This window comes from Athene noctua, chromosome 20 (assembly GCF_965140245.1).
Source record: "Athene noctua chromosome 20, bAthNoc1.hap1.1, whole genome shotgun sequence".
In the NCBI taxonomy this organism is placed as follows: Eukaryota; Metazoa; Chordata; class Aves; order Strigiformes; family Strigidae; genus Athene; species Athene noctua.
In genome coordinates this window covers 6898271-6918218 of record NC_134056.1, presented here as the reverse complement: position 1 = coordinate 6918218, position 19948 = coordinate 6898271, and the positions used below count along the sequence as shown (strand labels likewise).

Sequence of the window (19948 nt, the reverse complement as noted above, 5' to 3'; positions counted from 1 at the left end):
CTTCCAGGTTCTCATGGCAGTCTTGCCAAGACGTGACCACAGTGAATGGCCAGAGGCTCTGCTGGGTTTATCCACCCTCGGTGAGATGGTTACCAAAGATTCCCCTGGACTATTTAAAAAAACACAAAGCGCAGAAAACCCACGCTGTTGGATGCCATCTGCTCTCCCTCTTCAGCCGCTTATTCCATTCCCCCTGCCCAGCCCTGGACAGATGGTGTCCATCCCCTCCCAGCCCTCTCGGGGGACAGGGGACCGCGCTCCTGCTGCTCGGCGGGGGATGAGGAACGGAGGTGTCGCAAGCTGGGGCGACCTGAGAGGAGGCTCCGGGGGTGATCCCGAGCCTTGCGGAGGCGGCCGGCTCCTCCAGCCCCGCCGAAGGAGCTGCCTCCTGCCTGGGCTGGGCCGGGAAGCGGGGCCGGGAAGGTGGTTATTGTCCCCGGCGGGAAGATGGAGGCGGCTGGCGGGGAGCGGTGAACGCCGCGGGCTGCGCCGTGAGTGCCGGCGGGGCGGGGAGGGGAAGGGAAGGGGCCGCGGCGCCCGGCCCGGCCCGGCCCGGCCCCGGCGCGGCTTTCGCGGGGCGGGCTGCGGGCTCGGCTGGCAGGGGAGGGTGGGAGCGGGTTTTGGGAGGTGGGGTTTGGAAACCTCCTCCACAGGCTGCTGCTTGCGATGACCCCGGGGGGAAGGAGGAGGAGGAGGCAGGGGGGGATCGGCTCAGTGAATGAATGGGCGGCAGCGGCGGCGGCGGCTCCCCTGCTCAATGGCTGCTGGGCTGATACGCGCCAGCCCCGCAGCCGGTGCCTCCCTCGCCCTCCCGTGTTTTGTCTCAGGCTCGCCCCGCTCGGGGCTCCCCAGACATGTTCAACCAGCAGCAGTTCCAGCAGCAGCTGCTGCAGCTCCAGCACCTCCTCCAGCAGCAGCAGCAGCACCACCACCCCCCGGCGCAGCAGGGAGGCCGGTAAGCGCCGCTACGCGAGGCCGGGGATCTGGGGCCTGTCCCGGGGGGCAGCTCTCCTCCGCCTCCCTCCCCTCCGTCCCTCCTCGCCCCGCGAAAGCCGCGGCGGGGCTGGCCGCGGGCCTGCCCTCCCCCGGCGGGGAAGGCGACAAAGGGAGGCGGGGGCGGGCGTGGGGGGGCGCAGGCCTCGATCGGGGCAGAGCCGGGGGGGGCTGGAGGCCTTGGGGGGCGGCCGGGGAGGAGGAGGAGGAATGGGGGGGCCGGGGGGAGGTGGCGGGTGTGTGGGGGGTAACGCCTGCGGGAGTGGGGCGGGAGGGGCCGGGCTGTGGGGCGGCACACCCCGCTGTGGGGAGGGCGGCCGGGTCCTGCCGGAGCCCTTTAACTCTCCCTCCCGCGCTCCGGGGATGCCGCCCCGCTCCCGCCGCGGAGTCCCCGCGGGCGCGTAGGGTGGCCCCGGGCAGAGCGGGCGGGAGGGGACGCTCCGGGGCCGGGCGGCTCCCCGCACGGCGGGCGCGGGCCCGGGCGGCCGCCGGGCCCAGGTGGCGGGAAGGGAGCCTGGGGGAAAACGCCTTTCTCCGCAGAAAATGCCCACACGCACCTAACTGAGCCGCCCTCATAGAGACACAGACTTTATTTTATTCCCGAACTTCACTTGTTTTCTTTCTCTGGCTGGGTCTCCTGGCCTGGGTGTGATTATTTAACTTATTTCTGCGGTGGCACCAGCGCTGAGGGTGTGACTGAGCACTGTGGGGCGGCGATGGAGAAAATCATGTTTTGTTTGTTAAAAGACAAATGACATCTGCCAGAAATAAAAAGGCGAATGACTGGGGTTTTCCCAAAAAATGCAAGAGAGAAGACCAACTGCCTTGGGCAGGAGCAGTTGTGCCTGATGAGCTGAGATTTGTAGAACTAACACAAATTCTCTGAAATTATGCATTTATTTGCAGTTACTGCGGTCTTTAAATCCTCATGCTCTGCAAATTCAAAGTAATGGGATGTGAATTTAAGAAGAAAGTTAATTTGTTATTTAATAAATTATAATAATTAGTTTATCCTTACAAGGCATATGTCGGAGAGGTAAATGAGGGTGTCTTTCCAGTCTACCAGAAATATGAACCTCTAAATCCATTGTTATATGTCTTATGTTATAAACAAAGCTGCCCTTAAAATGCCAGTATGGGGGTGACTGCTAGATAGCATGGATGTATCTTACACCTTTGAAAGTATGATTTTACCCGTATAAATATCTCAGCTCTGAGACTTGGAACAATCTAGAGCAGCAAACGTGAAGATGAGCTGCTGAAAATGCCGTTAAGAGGGTTGGGTTTTTTTGTCAGCATGGATATTTTGATCCATGTTTGTACCTCTTTACAGCCCTGACAGATTTAGCTGTATCAGCAGTCATGCTTAGAGGTGGGTCTGACCTTGCAATCTCCTGAAGAAGTGCCTGCCAGTTTCTTCAGACTTTTCTCTCATGTCTGCTCCACCCTCCTTAGAACTGGAGAGTCCTTCTCCGCTCGCTTCTTCCTCCTCATGTTTTAAATATGAAGGCTGTGCTTTATTTTTCCATCCGGTTCTTGCAGTTAGGGGGCACCATTTACAGTTATGACCTGTCTGGCTCCGTGTGGGAGGCATCGATTTTGGAAAAATGCGCTTTAAGCTACTGAGAAAACTCCCTGTTTTTTAGAACTTCTTTTTTGTTGTTGTGTTAAATGTAGCTGCTGATCTAGATCGCTCGTTTCTACTGACGAGTGCTGCATAATTCTGTGGAACTGCAGTCAGCTCCTGGGCTTTTTTTATGCTGCTTGACAGGCTTTATGTGGGCTTGGTGCTAAGGAGTTCTCTCTGACCTCAAATTCCTTGATAGACAATCTGTCAGCTTTGGAAATTCCAGGAGAGTGGAAGAAAGAGGATACAGTGCCGGTGTATGGTATCTTTTCATGCATGTATATCAGCATTTCAGCCGTTCTCTGCTCCTCCGTTTTATACTTGTTAGGTGTCTGGAATTGTAGGATACAGTTTTTATTGGGTTCTTATGATTAATGCCTTCTTTTCCAGGGGTTTGCCACCACCGCAACAGCAACAGATGCTGAGCTTACGGGCAACAAATCAACCATCGCTGCTCAATGCCAATCCTATGCTTCAGCGGGCCTTACTCATGCAGCAGATGCAAGGTACTGTCGTTATGGGAGACGCTTACTTATTTGAGTTATTTAATCATCCTTCATGGACTGAAACCATAGTATGGCTATTTCTTGCTGAACCATTGCAGTCCTTGTATTTGGCAGTTCCGTTTGTCATCCTTTTTTTTTTTCCCTCTTCAAATTTGTCCATAGTCCACATCACAGAGGTTCTTCAGTTGTTGAAAATCCCATGTGCCAAATTATTCACAACTGGGAATAGCACTAGAAGGTATCAGGTTAGATACTAAATAAGTGTCTTCCCTCTTAGACTTGGTGGAGAGATATTTTTCCATCCATATATTTAGATAAAATACTTAGATTTGTTTGTCTTTTCTTGGTTGGAAGGTTAAAACAATTTTTGTTCTCTGTTACAAACACACTAACCCTGTTTGCAGGAGCTGCTTGTCTTTGTCCAAACTTAGTGCAGTACGAAGTATATTGTGATGGAAAATGGTTCTGGTTTAATTGTCTTGTGAAATTTCGATTCCCTGAAATGACTGTAATTTGTGTGGTGGATAATATCACTGTTCTTCCATCACCGTGTTTCCACAGGTGGATTTTTTGCCAGATGTGATGTTTTTAAAAAACAAATTTATGAAGCTGCCTTAATCATAGCATTGCTAACATAACGTACTAGGAATAAAGCTATGTCTTTATTTTTGCTCATGTCTTAACCTGACAGCTCTTTTCAACACAGAAAATCAGTACCCGGGATAGTTTTAAAGTGCCTAGTTTAGATTAATGCCTGCAGTTTTTATCTTGCCTGTGAATCATGCCCAGATGTGAAGACAATAGATTTATTCTGCATGTTGTTAACTCTCCTTTTGTTCTCTCTTGCCCATTTAACGAGAGGGCTCTCTAGTGACTCCAGTGGCTCTCTACAGATCTCTCTCAGGTTGTAGGGAAACTGGCAGTGAAAAAAGACAAGCCATGCTCTGAAGATAGGTGTATATATTTGTGTCAGGAAAAAAGTCTGTCTCCACTTTAGTCCGCCATACTCTTTTCAGATACGTTTGATGTTAGCATGGGCTGACCTTTTCCCTAAAGCAAAATATTTTATTGAGAAGGTTTATTTAAATAGTATGCCAAGGACCTGAGGCAAATTAGATGTGAGAGCAGGATAAGGTCTGTTAATGAACACTGTTACATGCACTTTGTCTTAGTGTTGTTCCTCTTCTTTTCACTTCTACATGCTGAGTTGAGTTGTGACTTCTCTTTCAATAATCTACATCAGCTGCCCACCGGTAACATGTAATAGGGTTGCAGTGTCCAGCATGGCCCTTCTTAGGAATCTGAAATATTTTGTCATTAAGGTTTGGGTTACATGTAAGAATATCTGATGCTGTAGTATTTCTGTACCTGGGAAACATCAGCATAAATAATGCATTGACTGTATGTGGCTTCAGCAGTGGGAGTAGGAAAAAATAAATACTTCAAGTTGCAATGGATGTGCGTTTTTCTAAAGGTACTAAACCGAGAGCAGGAGATGATTTCTTGCTTCATAGACTTTTTAAATACAGCTATGTTTTTTTACAGTAAGAGATTATTTATGGTAAGTAATAAGAGATTAGATTACTTTTGAAGACAAACATGGGAGAGTACTTCCTATTGTGTTGCAGGCTTTAAACAGTGTAGCTTGTTTTTTCAGATTTTGGGTGCCCATCTCTAAATTTCTCTGCCTTGTTTTGACAGCTGCCAAAAAGCCAGAGTATGCACTAATTTAAGTGAGAAATGAAGAACTGTGGTATAAGTCCAGGTTCTCAGAATGTTGGACAGCTTCTGAGGGTATAGCTGAGGCATCTGTGCTTCCATTCCCTCACCCCTGAAATGGGGATAGCAATGACTGCCTTCGTAAGAAAATGTTGAGACTTAGTTAATAGTCTGTGGATGCTGAAAAGAACTGTTCAGAAAGCAGAGCATTATAATTGGAAATGGCAGAGTCTCAAGTGTCGGATTTTAGGTTGACATGTTGAGCTTGCATGACAACCAGGTGGCAGAGAAGACTGTGGAATCTTTTGTTTGAAAAGTCCAGTGTTGTTTAAATGAAATGCTGTTACTGTCTTGTGCTAAATAGCATCCATACTATGGCGTGAGCTGCCAGCTGCACAAATGTGGGATGAATTTTCCTTTTTTACAGAGAATTTTTGTAAAACGAGACGTTGTTTGTTGCAAACACAAGCGCTAGTGTGCTCAGATCAAATAATTGCTCTAATGATCTTAGCCTGCAGTGACAATTATAATTAAATAGTCTGATACATAGTAATAGTTGCTATCACATCAAATTGTTCGGTGGGGGCTGAAGAGCGTAGAGCATAGAGCACCCATACAGTGCCCACTAAAGTACAGGGTTTTGCAGGGAGGAGCCCTTCCCCTCTCTACCTGCTTCTTGTACAGGTGGAAGATTTTCTCTCTCCTTGGCACGCCGCAGGGTGGTGATGCTGTGTGTTTGCATTTATAGGAAACCTGCGTGGATTTAACATGACAGCGCCAGCACTGCAGCAGTTTTTCCCTCAGGCTACAAGACATTCCCTCCTGGGGCCACCACCTGTCGGGGTCTCCTTAAAGCCGACTCGGCTGGGCTTCCCCAGCCTTCCCTTCCAGCGGCAGAACCGGACCTTTCGCAAGGTGGGCTTGTAGTCTCCAACTGGTCGGGAGCTTTGTGCTCCTTTTGCACTTGCAGCAGTTGATGGTATTGTAGGTGGAGAACAAAAGAGAAGGGAGAGAACCTCACAATGAAAACTATGTTTTGCACCATGCTGCTGACACAGAAATGCAGAAATAAGTCCATCCCTAATGTTCTTGTGGTCCATATTTACATTTATGATGCAAAGGTTTCTTGTCACTTCTTGCTCAAGAGAGAGAATTCTTCATAGCAGAACTGTTTAAACCCAAGATACAAAATGAGCCTTTAGAAGTATCAGCTTCAAAGTAATTAAAATAGAAGAAATCCTGGCTGAGTGCTTTGCTCTTCAGAGGCCAGAGTTCTGCCCCATTAGCTTTTCAAAACAGTTTTTCCCAAACAACTTGCTTATACCATGGACATGTCGCTGCCTCTTTCAGTTGTTTTTCCTTTTTTTTAAGATCAGGATCATATTTTTTCCTGTGGATTTTGTAAAATTTTTTTTTTTTTGGTAAAAACCTTTCTCACTCACCACCGTTAAGACCTCTTTTGTATACTGAAAATGGTTCTTGGATTATTTGACCGGTACTTCCCTCCTCTTAGGTTAGCTTTTCTATATTTGGCCCCATTCTGTTCAAGAGATGTGGTGGATAAGGTAGACTTCCACGCTTGGGCTGTCCTTTCTCCAGAGTCAAAAGGAAGGCGGATTATTTTGGACTATTCTTTTTCACTGCCCATGCACCTCTTGCTAGAGTCCCTCTGAAGTGACCCTACTCTCTGCAAGCAGCTGGGTCTCCTACAGCTGCTACTTAAAGCACTGGAGAAGTGTCATGGGTACCTTGACAAGTACCTTGCTCTGTTTAACCATGTAAACTTGCCTGAAGCCAGGCAGTCCATTGTAAACCATATATTCCCTTCCATTTCCCTGTGCTGGAATTCCTGTTACTGCCTCACAGTAAAACTTCGGTGCTTTGGGCAGTGTGTTGAGTTTGAGGAAGGACCAAGAGCTGGCAGTGACTCTCTGCCCATTGCAGGACTTCCAGAGGGTCCCTGACAGGAAGCGGGAACTAGATCCTGGTTCTTCATCTCAGACACAAGGTGATGAGAAAATGGAAATCCCAGAGGGAGTGCAGGCAGGGTCAGAGCAGAACAACTCCTCACCATCCACAGGTAAGGGGGAGCCTGTAGCGAAACAAATGCTTCTAGACGTTACAGAATTCTCATGGCTGTTCCCACAGCAAAGACTTGAGATGACTTCAGTGTTAATCAGCTACATTTCTCTCTAATTGTAAATACTTAAACTGCCTGTGATGGCCCTCTGCTAGGTGCTTCATATATCCTTTTTACCTGTATATTTTTTGTTTTTGTAAGCTAGCTCCATATCTCTCCATTGTAGCCTCTCAGAAGTCACTTTGACATTGAGCCCCATTTAAGACGGGGGGGGAAAAAAACCCCAAAACTGTTTTGAAATTAAAGCCTCCACATTGTCTTAACATCTCATGGCGTGAAACACATAAAGCAGAACCAGTTGCTATCAACATGCTAAGGAAAAGATGAGTTGAAAGAGTACTTGTACTCCAGCTGCCAGCGCAGAAGCTGCTGGGACTGAATCTCTTACAGTGTCAGATACAATACAGATGTGGGAATGTTATTTCTGACTGAAGACTGTCTAATCTAAAAATGCAGGGATATGATGAGGTTGTGACTAGTGTATACGCAGTGGCAAGAATTACCTGATTAAATGGTTTCTGTCAGATAGATATGTCACCTTGACTTACATTAATGTTCCTGTGATCTGGGCTCTTGTCACCTAGGTATGGGGCTGAGACCCACTTAGCAGACATAAACATAGATTTCTTTCTGGACAACACCTCATACAGTGACATCTGCAATAAAACTCAAATCTCTTAGGTCATTATCTAACCTTGTCACTACAATTCTCAAATTCAGAATAAGCAAGTGTATAGTATTATTTGCTCTAACAGAGCTTTATTGGCATTGGCCATTCAGTTAGGGAACATGCACAGGGTGGCATGGTCTGCTTTGTTAAGGAGATCTTCTGTGTTCCTGCAGAGCCAAGAACTCCAATAGAATCTGCGTTGAACACTGAGCCTGCAGCAAAAAGACTGAAGAGGTATTTATTGAATGGGGTGTTGAAATAGTTACTGAGTTTAGAATTGTTATCTAATTTTATATTTTAATAATTAGGGCTGTACTGTACTGGCCTGATGTCTAACACGTAGGAGGTATTTCAGATGCTCGTGGACAATCAGAAAATGTCATGATGCTTGCTGAGATACAGGGTGTTGTAGGGTTTGCTATGGATGATCCAACTATAAGAGATGCAGCTCATGTAAATGTGCCTGCCAGGATTCTTGTAAGAAGCAGAAAGGTTCTTTTCTATTCTGATATATTTCTCTAATTTTCTTTGCTAAATGTCAAAAAGGGAAATGAGCAGCCATGTATCAGCAGAGAGGAAAAGCCTTGGAATATATTAGGTTACTGTAGGTGTAGGAGAGGGCAGTTTATTTTGAAGTATGAGAAAGGGAAGGGAATCTATACTCCCTAGTATCCAAGCCTGCATCCATGAGCGGTGAGTTCTGTATTCCCTCTGTAAGGATCGTCTTGCCAGTACCCCTGTCTGCTGGGTAAAAACAGTCAAAGGCAACCCCATGATCCGCAAGGGATGGCTGGCACGCTGGCCAGCTTGCTGGCCACGGCGGGCCCATGGTGGCCCTCCCTGCCTCCTGGTGGGGTGCAGGAAGGCAGAGACCGGGCTGCATTGCCATCTAGTGGGAAGGCACGTCACCGGAGCTCCTGGTGCCATCTGCGCCGCGCTGCACCTCTCCCAGGACTGTCGTTGTGAGCTGGTGCAGAGAAAGTGAATCCGGATTTCTGGAGGCATGGATTTGAGAATTCTCCAACATATGTTAATGACTATGAGTCAGGACTCCTGGGTCCTCTTATCTTCCCTGTTAACAATTCACCATGTGGTTTCGGACAAGTTTCTTCACCTCTCTGTTTCCCATCTGTGGATTAGAGATTAATGGCTAGCTTTAGGGAGAATATTCCATGATTACTTTGATGTTCAGATATTACCTTGATCATGTAAAACATTAAAGAGTGATAAATATTATGTGAGCAGGGACCATCGTGAATTACGGACTCTGATTAGCAAGAAAGTGAATAAATTCAATTAAAGCTAAGTCAAATGCATTTGAGCCTATGCTTTGTTAATCTGTTTGCCAAAACTAATTTAATTTTAATTACATTAATATTTAGTAGGGTATTAATCAAAGTCCTGTTACATACACTGAAAAAAGAATCAAGTTTGAGGAATGACAGATCTCACTGCAGCAAGCCTGCTATTAGGAAAATCCTTTCCTAAACGGTAGTTAGGGACTGCCAGATTTGATGCATATATTATGGCTGGTATTTACTTAGAATAGATCATTCCTTAGCTTTTTTTTTTTTTTTTAAAGTGTTTCTGTTTACTTCCAATGAACAGATGATGGATTTCTAAAAAAATAGTTTACTCTTCTCCTATTGCCCTTCACAGATGAGAAGGGTATTCCCCCCATCCATGTCACAAACTTTTGTTTCGTGCTTTGTTGTTCCATTTCCCTTTGGCCAGGAATACCAGCCTCCTCCTTCATTTCAGGTTTTTCCCACTTCTGCCTTTTCTCCTATGTACCATCTGTATGCCTGGAACAACATCCTCATTCCAGTGCAGAAAGCACTCATCATCTTCAAATCTTCCTTGAACACCCACTTCTTCTAGCATGGCCTGACAAGTATCCATTATAATACCATTTCCTCCTTAGATCCTGGTCGTGATGGGTTTTGCTCCGCTAGATTGCTCCTTAGATTTACAGTTTAGACTGCAGACCCTTGCCCTGGAGTGCTGTCACCATCTGTGTGTGGTATAGTGTTGAGCCTGCTGGCAGTACTTGACAAATAATCTTAATGCCAGCCACTCTTGTTTTCTTCATGTTTGCACTGCCCAAACCCTGCTGCATATTTATAGCCATGTAACCCAGTTACATTATCACTTATCAGTCTGATAAATCATGCGGTGCGTGTGTGTTTGGATCCCTGGATGCAATACCTGCATAGTCTGTGTTCTTGCTTGTGTAGAACTTGCTGCTCCCTGTTCCCTGTTGGCAGAAGGACACCAGCAGGTGGGATATTGAGCCGGCCTGAGAGAGAAGGCATTCAAGCCATGGTGAAAAGTGTTAGCCCTGATGGCAAAAGGGGAGATGAGAAAGATATTGTAAAGTACACTTTATGCCCTCTGGAAGTCAACTGTTTATTTGCAGCAGTCCCTCTGTGATCTTTTTTCTCCTCAGCAGATCACAAGTACCAAATAAAACAAAGTCCTTTTGAATTGCATCTGTACGGTTCCACTTCCTCCACAAGCAGAACTGTAGGGACTCTGGAACAAAATATGACCGATATGAATAGAGCGGGCAGTTTTGATGAAGTCCCTGTAAGACACCATTGAGAACCCTTTCAGGTCTGACAGGTGTCTGTTCCCTCATGCAGCCTGGAGTACTGTCCGGGTATTGCAGTTTCCCTGCAGGTCACCAGTCAAGACAGGAGTGAGCTCTCAGAACTCCTGTTAAGAATATTTCCTGTATGAACTTACTTCCCTGCAGACCTCTTGCAGGAGAGGGCAGTGATCCAGAAAAATCAGTTGTAACCTTCTTGTCCAGATCATTTGGTTGCTGTTTCTGAATCTGTTCTAGAATGCCTGCTCTTCATTCTTATTTATTTCTGCTGAATCCTTGCCTGAAATGCCACTTCTAGTAGGTTATTGATTTGGGGGTTTAGTGGACAGTGCTTAGCTGGGGTAGCTTAGGCTCCCACCTGTGCCTTGGTTTGTCTTCTGAATCTCTTTGTCTGTAACATGGCAAATAATGTTATTTTCTTGATATCCTTGAAGTGTGACTGAGGAGTCTGCATTAGAGGATGCAATGGACAGCAAGGAAGCAGGAGAATCAAGCACCCATGTCCGAGCTGATGGTGAGTTGCTGGGCACCATGATTTGCACTTTAAGGGCACTCTTTGCTGGAAGTGCACCTGTAGATCAGCATCTGTAGATCCCATGGGTCTTGTCAGAAATGTCCTTCCTCCAGTCATATGGGATGGGGAAAAGAGGAGAAAATCTAGGAACCAAATCCAAACATAGTCCCCTAAAAACTGCTGCCTACCAAATGCAAATGATGGGAAGTTTCCCTCTTGAATAAGGATTTCTTGGGAGAAAGGTTTGTGAACTGGGCTTCTGGCCAACAGCACTGTGAGGAAATTCATTCACCTGCTGCTTTGTTTTTTCTGTCATTGCTCTTTTGATTTAAGGCCCCTAAAAGGACTCACTCTTCCTAGGTACAGACAATGCAAAGGAGTACACAACTGAAGATCTCTCTAAAGAGAGGAAATTCTCTGAGGAACCAAAGGCTCCTGAGGTGAGTAGACACCACTCCATACAGACTGGGGTGGTGCAGAACATACAACCTCCCCCTCCATCCCAGAGAAGGCCGTTGCCACTGGGAACCAGATGGCACCCACGTCTGGAGCTCTGTCTCCTGCTGGAACCTGTTGTCCCTGGCAATAAGGCATAATATGTCTGCAATTAGTGCACAGTCTGCTCTGACTTGCTGCTTTTGTACCTCTGCTAGCCTACACCTTACCTACTGCTGGCTGTTTGTGGATGCTGGGGTTCGTTAAGATTTCAGCATTCATCTGGAAAGATGGAAACTTGAAAGAGCCACCGAAAAATATATGTATGAGGGCCATAGCTAAATGCATCCCTTATGTTGCTGAAGAGCAGGTGTAAAAAAATTCAGGTGATGGTAATAAGGATGCAGCTGCTGTGGCACTTGCAATCACAGCAGGTATGTGCAGATAGTGGGAGTCTGTGCTTTTGAAAAGCAGCTTGGAAAAATGAGACACAGGTGAAGCCAGCAACCTGAGAGTCTTTTGCATGAAATACCTTGCCCACAGGGTAGATGTTAAACCAGGACTTTACGCTGTGTAAATCTGTAAGCAGACAAAGATTTACGTGGTGTGAATCAGACTTGATAGTCTTCCATAATTGGAGACATTTGTTGATGTGATTGAATGCAGCATCTTGCCCTTGTTGGAGTTCCTTACTCTGTCAGGTGTGGTGCTGAGTTGCCTTTAGTTCTGAAGTGGAGAAATGTGAGCTGACCATGTCCTTTACCAACACATTATTATAGGTCCAGTCTCCAGAGCCTGAATCATACAGTGTCTACAGAGGCTGTAGAAACAAGCTCTGTACTAATAGGCTTGGTACCATGACACAAGGATTGCTGATTTGGCAGTATTGGGAGAAGGAATGTGTATGAGAATCTGATCAGCCTCCTGTGGATGCAAGCTTAAATGGATTTTCTTAAGGGATAGAGAGCTTAGGTTGGATACAAAAAGCAGGTGTAATTTTCAGTGTCTTTTACTGAGAGATCAGACTTGACTCTTTCTTTTGGCAGGTGTTGAGCTCTGGAGGTTCACTGAAAGTGACTATTCAGCAGAGCAGTGAGAGCAGAGCTATCAGTACAACAGCTCTGAAACCGGGGCACTGGACCTGCGAGGTGGGCACAGCTGATCCCAACCCTGAATCAGTCCTTAAATTCTACTGTTACATCTGCAAGACCAACTGCTGCAGTCAGCAGGTAAAAAACCACAGGCCTGACCGGGATATGGGTGGTCAAGAGAAGTGAATTAGCTGGCTGCCATGGGGAAGTGCAGTAGGAGACTTGTTAGTAAGGGCTTGTGCTTCAGGAACAAGGAACGTAAAAAATGATGACAGGCATGCAGATAAAATAAACCTCTCCTGAAGAGCTGGCAGTCAACCTGCTAGCGAGCGAATGTGGGTGGATCCACAGGCAGCCATGCTCTTAAGCTTTTATACCATTTCATTGTTAAACAGCAGTCAAGAGAATGGAAAGCATAGCTCATGCCTATTATTTTCTGTATTTTGAATACATTTAAATGGATTTTTCTCCTAACCTCTCTCTCAGAATTTCCAATCCCACATGGCTGGAATTCAGCACCAGCAGCGACTTGGGGAGATTCAGCACATGAGCAATGTTTGTTTTGTTTCACTGCTGCCCATGGTGAAGGAGCAGAAGGTGCTAGCAGAGAAAGATGGGTAAGTGTTGGTCTGTGGCTAGAAAACTCAATCTGAGTGTGGACCTACATGGGTTCTACAACTCCTTACTGCACCAGGGTGCCCCTTTGTTCTAGGTAAGGTACAAAATCCCTCCGGTTTCAGGGGCCTTAATCTCCTTCAGGCAACTTCCTTCCTGCTGAAGGATACCAGCATTGACTTTGATCTGCTGTGTAGTTTTTAATACAGTAGATCAGGTTGGAGATTTGTTTTAACCGGTGCCTTTCTGTCAGTGTGAGCTAAAGCAACCTATATAAATGGCTGCCAAGGGGCGAAGATAAATCTGAGCCTATAAGGATAGCAATTTGGGGGAAAACAATGCTGAGAACAGATTGCGAACTGCAGTATTCCATGGAGAATGTAAAAAGGTGTGACTTACAGATATATCCGTTGTCACTTCAGAGAGTCCCAGCAGCGATGGTGTAACACTTGTCAGATACACTTCACGGGGGATCTAATCAAACATCGCAGGACCCAGGAACACAAGGTAACAACCGTAGCATGATTTTGTCTTTGCACTGACCTTTTGTGGGGATTGAGTGGAAGTGTGTAGCATGTCCTGCTCCCCAAGCAGCAAAGTGATTGGAGTGGAGAGATGCACATGAAGTTCTGCCAGTAACATCCTTGCTAAGGGCGCTGCCGTGCTACCTCTGAACACTGGCATTTGTGGAGCTTCCAGTTATTGTGCTGTGTCAGTGTGGCCTGAAGCACCTCTAGTTTATAATCCTTGACTTTTCCCAATAAATATGGCCTATCACAGTCAATTAATTAATTGGATGGAGGAATTGGTGGGCAGCTTATAAATTTTAAAGCTAAAATTTAGGCAGGCCATCATATTTACTGGCTCCCAGGGGAGAAGTGCCAGCACACCTTTAATAAGCCACATTTGCTTTGCATGTATTCCATCTTTTTGACAGATAAGAGCTAGGGAGTCCTTTCTGCCGAAAAGACGACTCTCTCTGTGGTGTCCCTGTTTTAGAGGCAGGGCTGTGACTTTGTTTCTCTCAAGATTTACCTGCATTCCTCCAAAGGGTGCCTCTTGTGACCTACTGATGTCCCTCTTTCCTTAGCTGGCCAAACGCTCGCTTCGTCCTTTCTGTACTGTCTGCAGCCGCCACTTCAAGACCCCTCGCAAGTTTGTGGAGCATATGAAGTCCCCTGAGCACAAACAGAAAGCTAAAGAGGTAATACTGCCCGAATGGAGAGCTGTGCAGGACTGGAGGCAACTACACTGTGGAGCAGATTAACTTTCTGCTTCCCTGACTATTGCAGGGATGAAATGAAGATGTGTGGTTCTTCCAACCCTGCTTTTTCATCTTTTGCTGCACTTCAGTTGTTAGAGCTTAAAGAAATTAAGTGAAAACGGGGAAAGAAGTTAGATGTGATAGCTTTGTGCTTCTCTTGCAGTACCTTTTCATCAAATGCATTCTGTTCAGAGTCTGGGGTCTTCCTTGGTTAAATGTGAGTGCAAAGTTCATCTGTTTTTTTTTTTCTGTACTTGACAGGTGAGGCTAGGAGAGAAGGAGTTGGGCAGCCCAGAAGATTCAGAGGAGTTGATCACAGTGGATGCTGTTGGCTGTTTTGAAGATGATGATGATGAAGAGGAGGAGGAGGAAGGGGGAGCTGGTGAGGAAGAAGATCTGGATGTAGTGCTGGTAGAGAATGAGGATTCTGCTGCCAAGCAGGTATGCCATGCAAAAGGAGAAGGAATGGCCTCTCTGCTGTAGGATCCTGTGACTTAGTCGGTCTTTGCTGGTTGAGCTCAGGGTCCAGTCAACCTTGAATCCTACAGCGGGAGGGTGAGGGCTCTGGGGTTCTTCAAGAGCATTGGATGATGCAAAAGAGAATCAGGTACTATGTGTGGAATGCCAGAGGGTGTTTCTGCTGTGCCACACAGCTCCTACTGGTGTCTTCAAATATTACCGTGTTGAGGACCACAAGCAATGTTTTTTCAAGGGAAAGAATTTCTGACAAAGACATTGACATAATTTCTTTGAATAACCCAGCAGTAGCTTGATCTCAGAGAAAACGCATGCGTGAAGGTTTATCTTCATAAATATTTTCCCAGTAGAGAGCAGTTACCAAGGAGGAGGTACATAGCTAAGCTACTTCAGGCTTGCAGTGCAAGGGGGTTTTTTAACCCTTGTAATGAAGTGGCCTGCTGACACTGGGTTTTGTATCTGGCCCTAACCAGGTGCTGTGCAACTCCGTCTCTGGTATGTGAATCCTCTGATTTGCTCCCAAGCTTACCAGAAAAAGTTAAGAGCCCAGGAAGGAAATTGGCATAGATACAGTAGGCACTAATGTTCTTTTGGTTTCCAGACTGGGCTGAAGGAAGTGTCTTTGGAGGATTATGAAGGAAGCGAGAAGTATTGTCCAGACACAGCCTATGGTAAGCAAGCAGAGTTAACCACAAAGGCCCACAGAGCCTTCTCTGGCCACATGCTGTACCTGTAAGAGAGGATGGTCTCTACCTACTGCTGGAATGACTTCTTGGGCCATGGGTGCTCCAGCATCTGCATTGGACTGGGGCAGGTCACTGCTGCCTGGAGAAGGAGCCTAAATGTTGCTTTATTACTGTGTGATAAAACATAAGGTTGTGATTGATGTTTGTCAGCTGCCTTTTGCTTTGAAGAAGAAAGGATGAGAGCCAGATACCTTACTAAGGTAGGAAGTGGGACAAGTAGAGCAGGAGTACTGAAGAAAGTAGGTAGCAAATGAGGGATGCTCCGGAAAGATGGAGCCTGAAAGCATGTTGATTAGAATGCTTTCCAACAGAAATGCAGCTTGTGTAGAGATACTGAGCAGTACTGACAGTATCGAACTCTCTGCCAGAGCCCAAACTGTGCATGTGTCCTCCGCTTCAGAGCCCCCACGCTCTACCTAGCAGTTATCCAGACATGTTGCTGGGCTGGTGGGCAGTGTTGCCTCCAGATGGCTGTCTCTGGTCCCCACCCTGTAAGCGATTCTGACTTCAAACCTCTTAACGGCCACTCGTGTTGTGAGGAGGGCAGCTCTGCAGAGGCTGTTTTGTGCCCAAGGAGAGCTCTGTTTACACCAATCTTCCATATCGCTGTAACCTTCCACTATCGTGTGGCAGATGGAATAATGATTCATGCTGTGAATGTTCTCTGCGTGTTCCTCTTGCGCGCCTGCTGTCTTCTGCTTGGTTTGATCCCATTACATTAGATCACATGTTCTCTGTAGTTTTCCATTGTATTCTTTTTTTCCCTTTTCCCCCCCTTAATGCTCTGTGTAGTTTCTTTGCTCTGGCAGCCAGATTTCTCTCTGAATATCAACCACACAGCCATTCCATGGTAAGATGAGATATTCAGCAAGTCATCTTGCAAATCCCCGATTAACAGAAGCAAAGCTTTCCACTTTCCTTTTTCTTCCTCCCCTTCCCTTTAACATGCTTTCATTATTTGAGTTCCATTCAATGTGATCTGTGATTTCCCTTCCCCTCCCGTTTCGCAGGCCTGGATTTTCTGGTCCCCGTCGCAGGTTACCTCTGCAGGCTGTGTCACAAATTCTACCATAGCGACTCTGCTGCCCGGCTCGCACACTGCAAGTCCCTGATGCATTTTGAGAACTTTCAGGTTAGACCCTTTGGCGATTGCATGGCCTGGCATTGTTACCCCTGTGTGTGTCTCTTCAGTGTGTCCACCATGTTAGCTGTCTTGTCTTCAGTCCATTTCTGTCATCCTGCGTGTCCATTGTGCCATAGCTTTCTCCTGGTGTGCTCTGTGTTTTGTCTCCCATCACCCCTGTAGATCTGAAACCAGTCTGGTCCTGCTTCCCAGCTACTGCTGCTGTCACCTTGTTGCCCATTTCTGGCTGGAAATCTTCCTCAGAGCTCTGTTTGCTGAACCTGTGGAGTCTGTTGTTCAGTCTAGGCCTCTTCTCTGTTAGACAGATTACAGGTGGGCCGAGATGGGGGAAGAACAAGAGACAGAGACTGTTCCTTTTAAAGAAAGCTGGTACTTACGCATCTTTTGATGCAATACTAGAGGAACAGCTCCTTTAGCCAAAATTGTGGGTGTGATTCATCCATGAAGGGGCCTGGTAAAATCAGCTGCTCACCTTAGAAATCTGGAAATTTGACATAACAGACTCTGCGTGATGGAAACTACAAGCTGGTTAGAATCCATTTGGTCCCCAGGGTCAGCCTGCAACAGGAAGTCAGTCTGTCTGTCTGTCTGCTCCCCTTTCCTAGAAACTCCTTAGCACAAAGCTGTGCCAGCTGATGCTGCTCCTTTGCTTTACTGGCTCCACCTAAAGAAGCCGTATTGCCCCTTGCTGCTTTTGTATCTAGAAGCTTTTCCTACTGGGCTGGCCTGGAATCTGCCTCCATCGTTCTGTCCTTGTTGACTTGCCAGGGGGTGAGGGGCCTGGATTAGTACCTTGTGGTGGGTACGCAGGGCCTGCACTGTCTCTGCCCTCTCCTGTGACCATGCCTGGGCCCTGCCTGTGCCGGAGAGTGGTGTTCCCTGACCCTGGCAAGGAGGGAGGCTCCCACACTGACTTTGTCCTCTGCCTGCACCCAAAACCTGCTCCAACGAAAGCTGCTGGTGCTTCCCTAAACACTTTGATAGTGTTTTAAAAAAAGAAACCCAAACACCCCACCCCACCCCTCCCAAAAAAACCCCCAACAAAACCCCTTTGTGTTTTTCTTCTAGTCTTCAGACAAGTTAACTATTCCTAGTCAACTGTCACTGCCTCCAGCAAGGGGTGGGGTGCTGCAGGAGCCAGCACTTAGAGCAGTGGATTTGGAATGGCAAGTAGCAGAAGACCACAGCTGTTCCTTCATGGTTGCTCATCCTCTCCCACTCCTGCAGCTAGTCATTTCAGGAATGAAGGAATCGGCCTTGCAGTTTTCCTGGCTTATTTTAGATGAGCTTAGAGTGAAACGGCAGCAGCAGTGTGTATGCCTCCCTTTTGGCCCACTTAGAGCTGAAATCAGATGCTCTTCAAATGGATGCCAGAGTGACCGGGGGGGTTATTTATGACAAGAGTCCAACCTTAAATATTTGCAGGCAGATAACTGTTATTTTTGGCTGCCTAGGTGCCTTGGGGTTGTCACAGTCTGAGTTAAATCACTGCCAGTTTCTGGGGTACTCTATCAGAGTAGCTCAGCAGAGGATTTCCAAGCAGAGAATTGTCTGCTGGTGAGGCAGTTCACAGCATCACTCTGAAAACAAATTGGCATACTTGAACCTGGTTTAGTTTGGGTACAACATTATGACTTTACTGATCTAGTTCCAATGCATTATGATATTGTGCATATCCCACTATTTGAGGACAGATAAAGAACAAGCTTGCAATGATAAACTGAATTACAATGTAAAGCTGCCCAGCTCATATGCTGTAATTCCACAGTAGCACTGCTTAAGGCAGTGGTGAAAGCCAGTGTGCTCAACATAGTCTCCTTAAATTGTCCGGTCTAATGCTAGTGCCAGTTCAAGGGACCCTTTAGCACAAAGCTGAAAGCGAGTTGATTGTGGAGGGAACAGCTGTGTAAAAGAGGGAGCTTTGTTTTATTTCTTTAGCTCATGCTCTGCCTGTATCTTGAAGACCAGATTCCTGCTGCACATTAGCTAGCTATACAGAGTTGTTTTTCTGAAATCCAGTGTTGAAAATGGCTAGTAGCCATTTTAATCTCTTCACACATCATGAGAGTGCAAATGAGTCATTTTATTGATGGTATGCTTACTTTTATTCTGTAGAGAACCTCCATACCTTGTAAGAAGAAGATATTCTTGATATGTTAGTGTTCCTGTCAACAGTTTCACTGACTGCACAGATTGTATCGAGTGAAAAAATCTTAACCTCTCAATTTAAGTCTTGTTTTGGCTGATAAACATTAAATCACACCTCTGTAGCCAAGGGCAGTGCATAGCCTCCTATATCCAGGGTACATGTCCAGAGTTATGTCCTGGCAGTAGCTGAAGCAAGAGCTGTCACTTGCACTGTTACATCTACAGAGTCACGAGTCTGAGATTAACAGTTGCCAGAACATGATTTTTGTCTCAGGAGCCTCAGGTCTGCCATGCACTCGCTCAGCATTAAGTAATGCAAGAGGGACTTCAGTTTTTAATATCGCCACTTTTCCTCACAGGAGCTGACCCTTCTCTGCTTTAAAGTCTCAGCAGCCAGGCCAGGAGAGCTGCCGAGACAAGTCGTGCCCCTGCAGATTCTAGCTGCCACTCACCACTGTTTTTGTACAGGTTTTCCTGGACCAGCTGCCACTTGCTGCAGTGACGGGAGCTGAGCTGGGCTTGTCTCTCACATTGCTTTGTTTGTATTTGCAGAGATACAAGGCAGCGAGGCATCGTGCCACAGCTGCCTACCCCGAGGCTCCTTTGCATTCCCAGGGCTCCAGCTCCCAATTGCTGGATGATCCAAAACAGCCTCCTGCGACAACAGCAGAGACCAGCAAGAAGGTGAATGATGATTATGGGATAGACAAGGAGGGTACAGAGCTCTCAGCCCTGCAACAAGAAGCTTCAAGGTCTTTGGAGGGTAAGGGTGAGCTGGCCACCTCTGTAGCAGAGGGCAGAAGCCTAGCCAGCGTGACTGATGATGTATGTGGAATCGTGGTTGTAGAAGAAGAAAACCTACAGGAGGAGAGCAAGTCCACTACCACTGGTGGCGGGTGCCCGCTCCCTGAAGAGAACCGCACCATAGGGGAGTTGCTGGGACACGCTGTGTGTGAGGAGGAGGAAGCCGATGCGGCCAGGCAAAGGGAAGGCACAGACGACTGCCAGGATCCAGGGAGTGGAGGGGGTTTAGCACAGAACGAGGCAGCAAACACAGGCCAGGAGGCAGCGGCAGAGTTTTCCTCCCTGGCCAAAGGTGAGACAGCCAGTCTTACCTCTGCTGGGTGCAGACGCTCTACCAGGCGCAAACCCAGATAGAGTGGCCTTAAAGGGAGAGCCCTTTCCATATGATATTTGCTGGAAATGTTTATTTTCTGAGTCTTTTAATAGAGCAAAAACCTTCAACTT

General features: G+C 46.8%; 1 protein-coding gene across 2 annotated transcripts; it reads left to right on the top strand.

Moving 5' to 3' along the window:
- Positions 1-273: 273 nt before the first annotated feature.
- Positions 274-19858, top strand: CIZ1 (CDKN1A interacting zinc finger protein 1). 2 transcript variants are annotated; one of them, XM_074923602.1, is made up of 16 exons: positions 274-491; positions 828-955; positions 3011-3126; positions 5594-5760; positions 6790-6925; positions 7829-7889; positions 10701-10780; positions 11141-11220; positions 12262-12444; positions 12793-12923; positions 13344-13428; positions 14012-14125; positions 14447-14626; positions 15264-15333; positions 16419-16540; positions 19253-19858. In XM_074923602.1, exons 2-16 carry the CDS (start codon positions 855-857, stop codon positions 19856-19858), a joined length of 2232 nt encoding a protein of 743 aa, XP_074779703.1. In that variant the 5' UTR covers positions 274-491; positions 828-854. The 2 variants fall into 2 exon arrangements, with proteins under 2 accessions (XP_074779703.1, XP_074779705.1); XM_074923604.1 differs by lacking the exon at positions 274-491 and having other exon boundaries at positions 667-955; positions 19316-19858.
- The last annotated feature ends 90 nt before the right edge of the window (positions 19859-19948 follow it).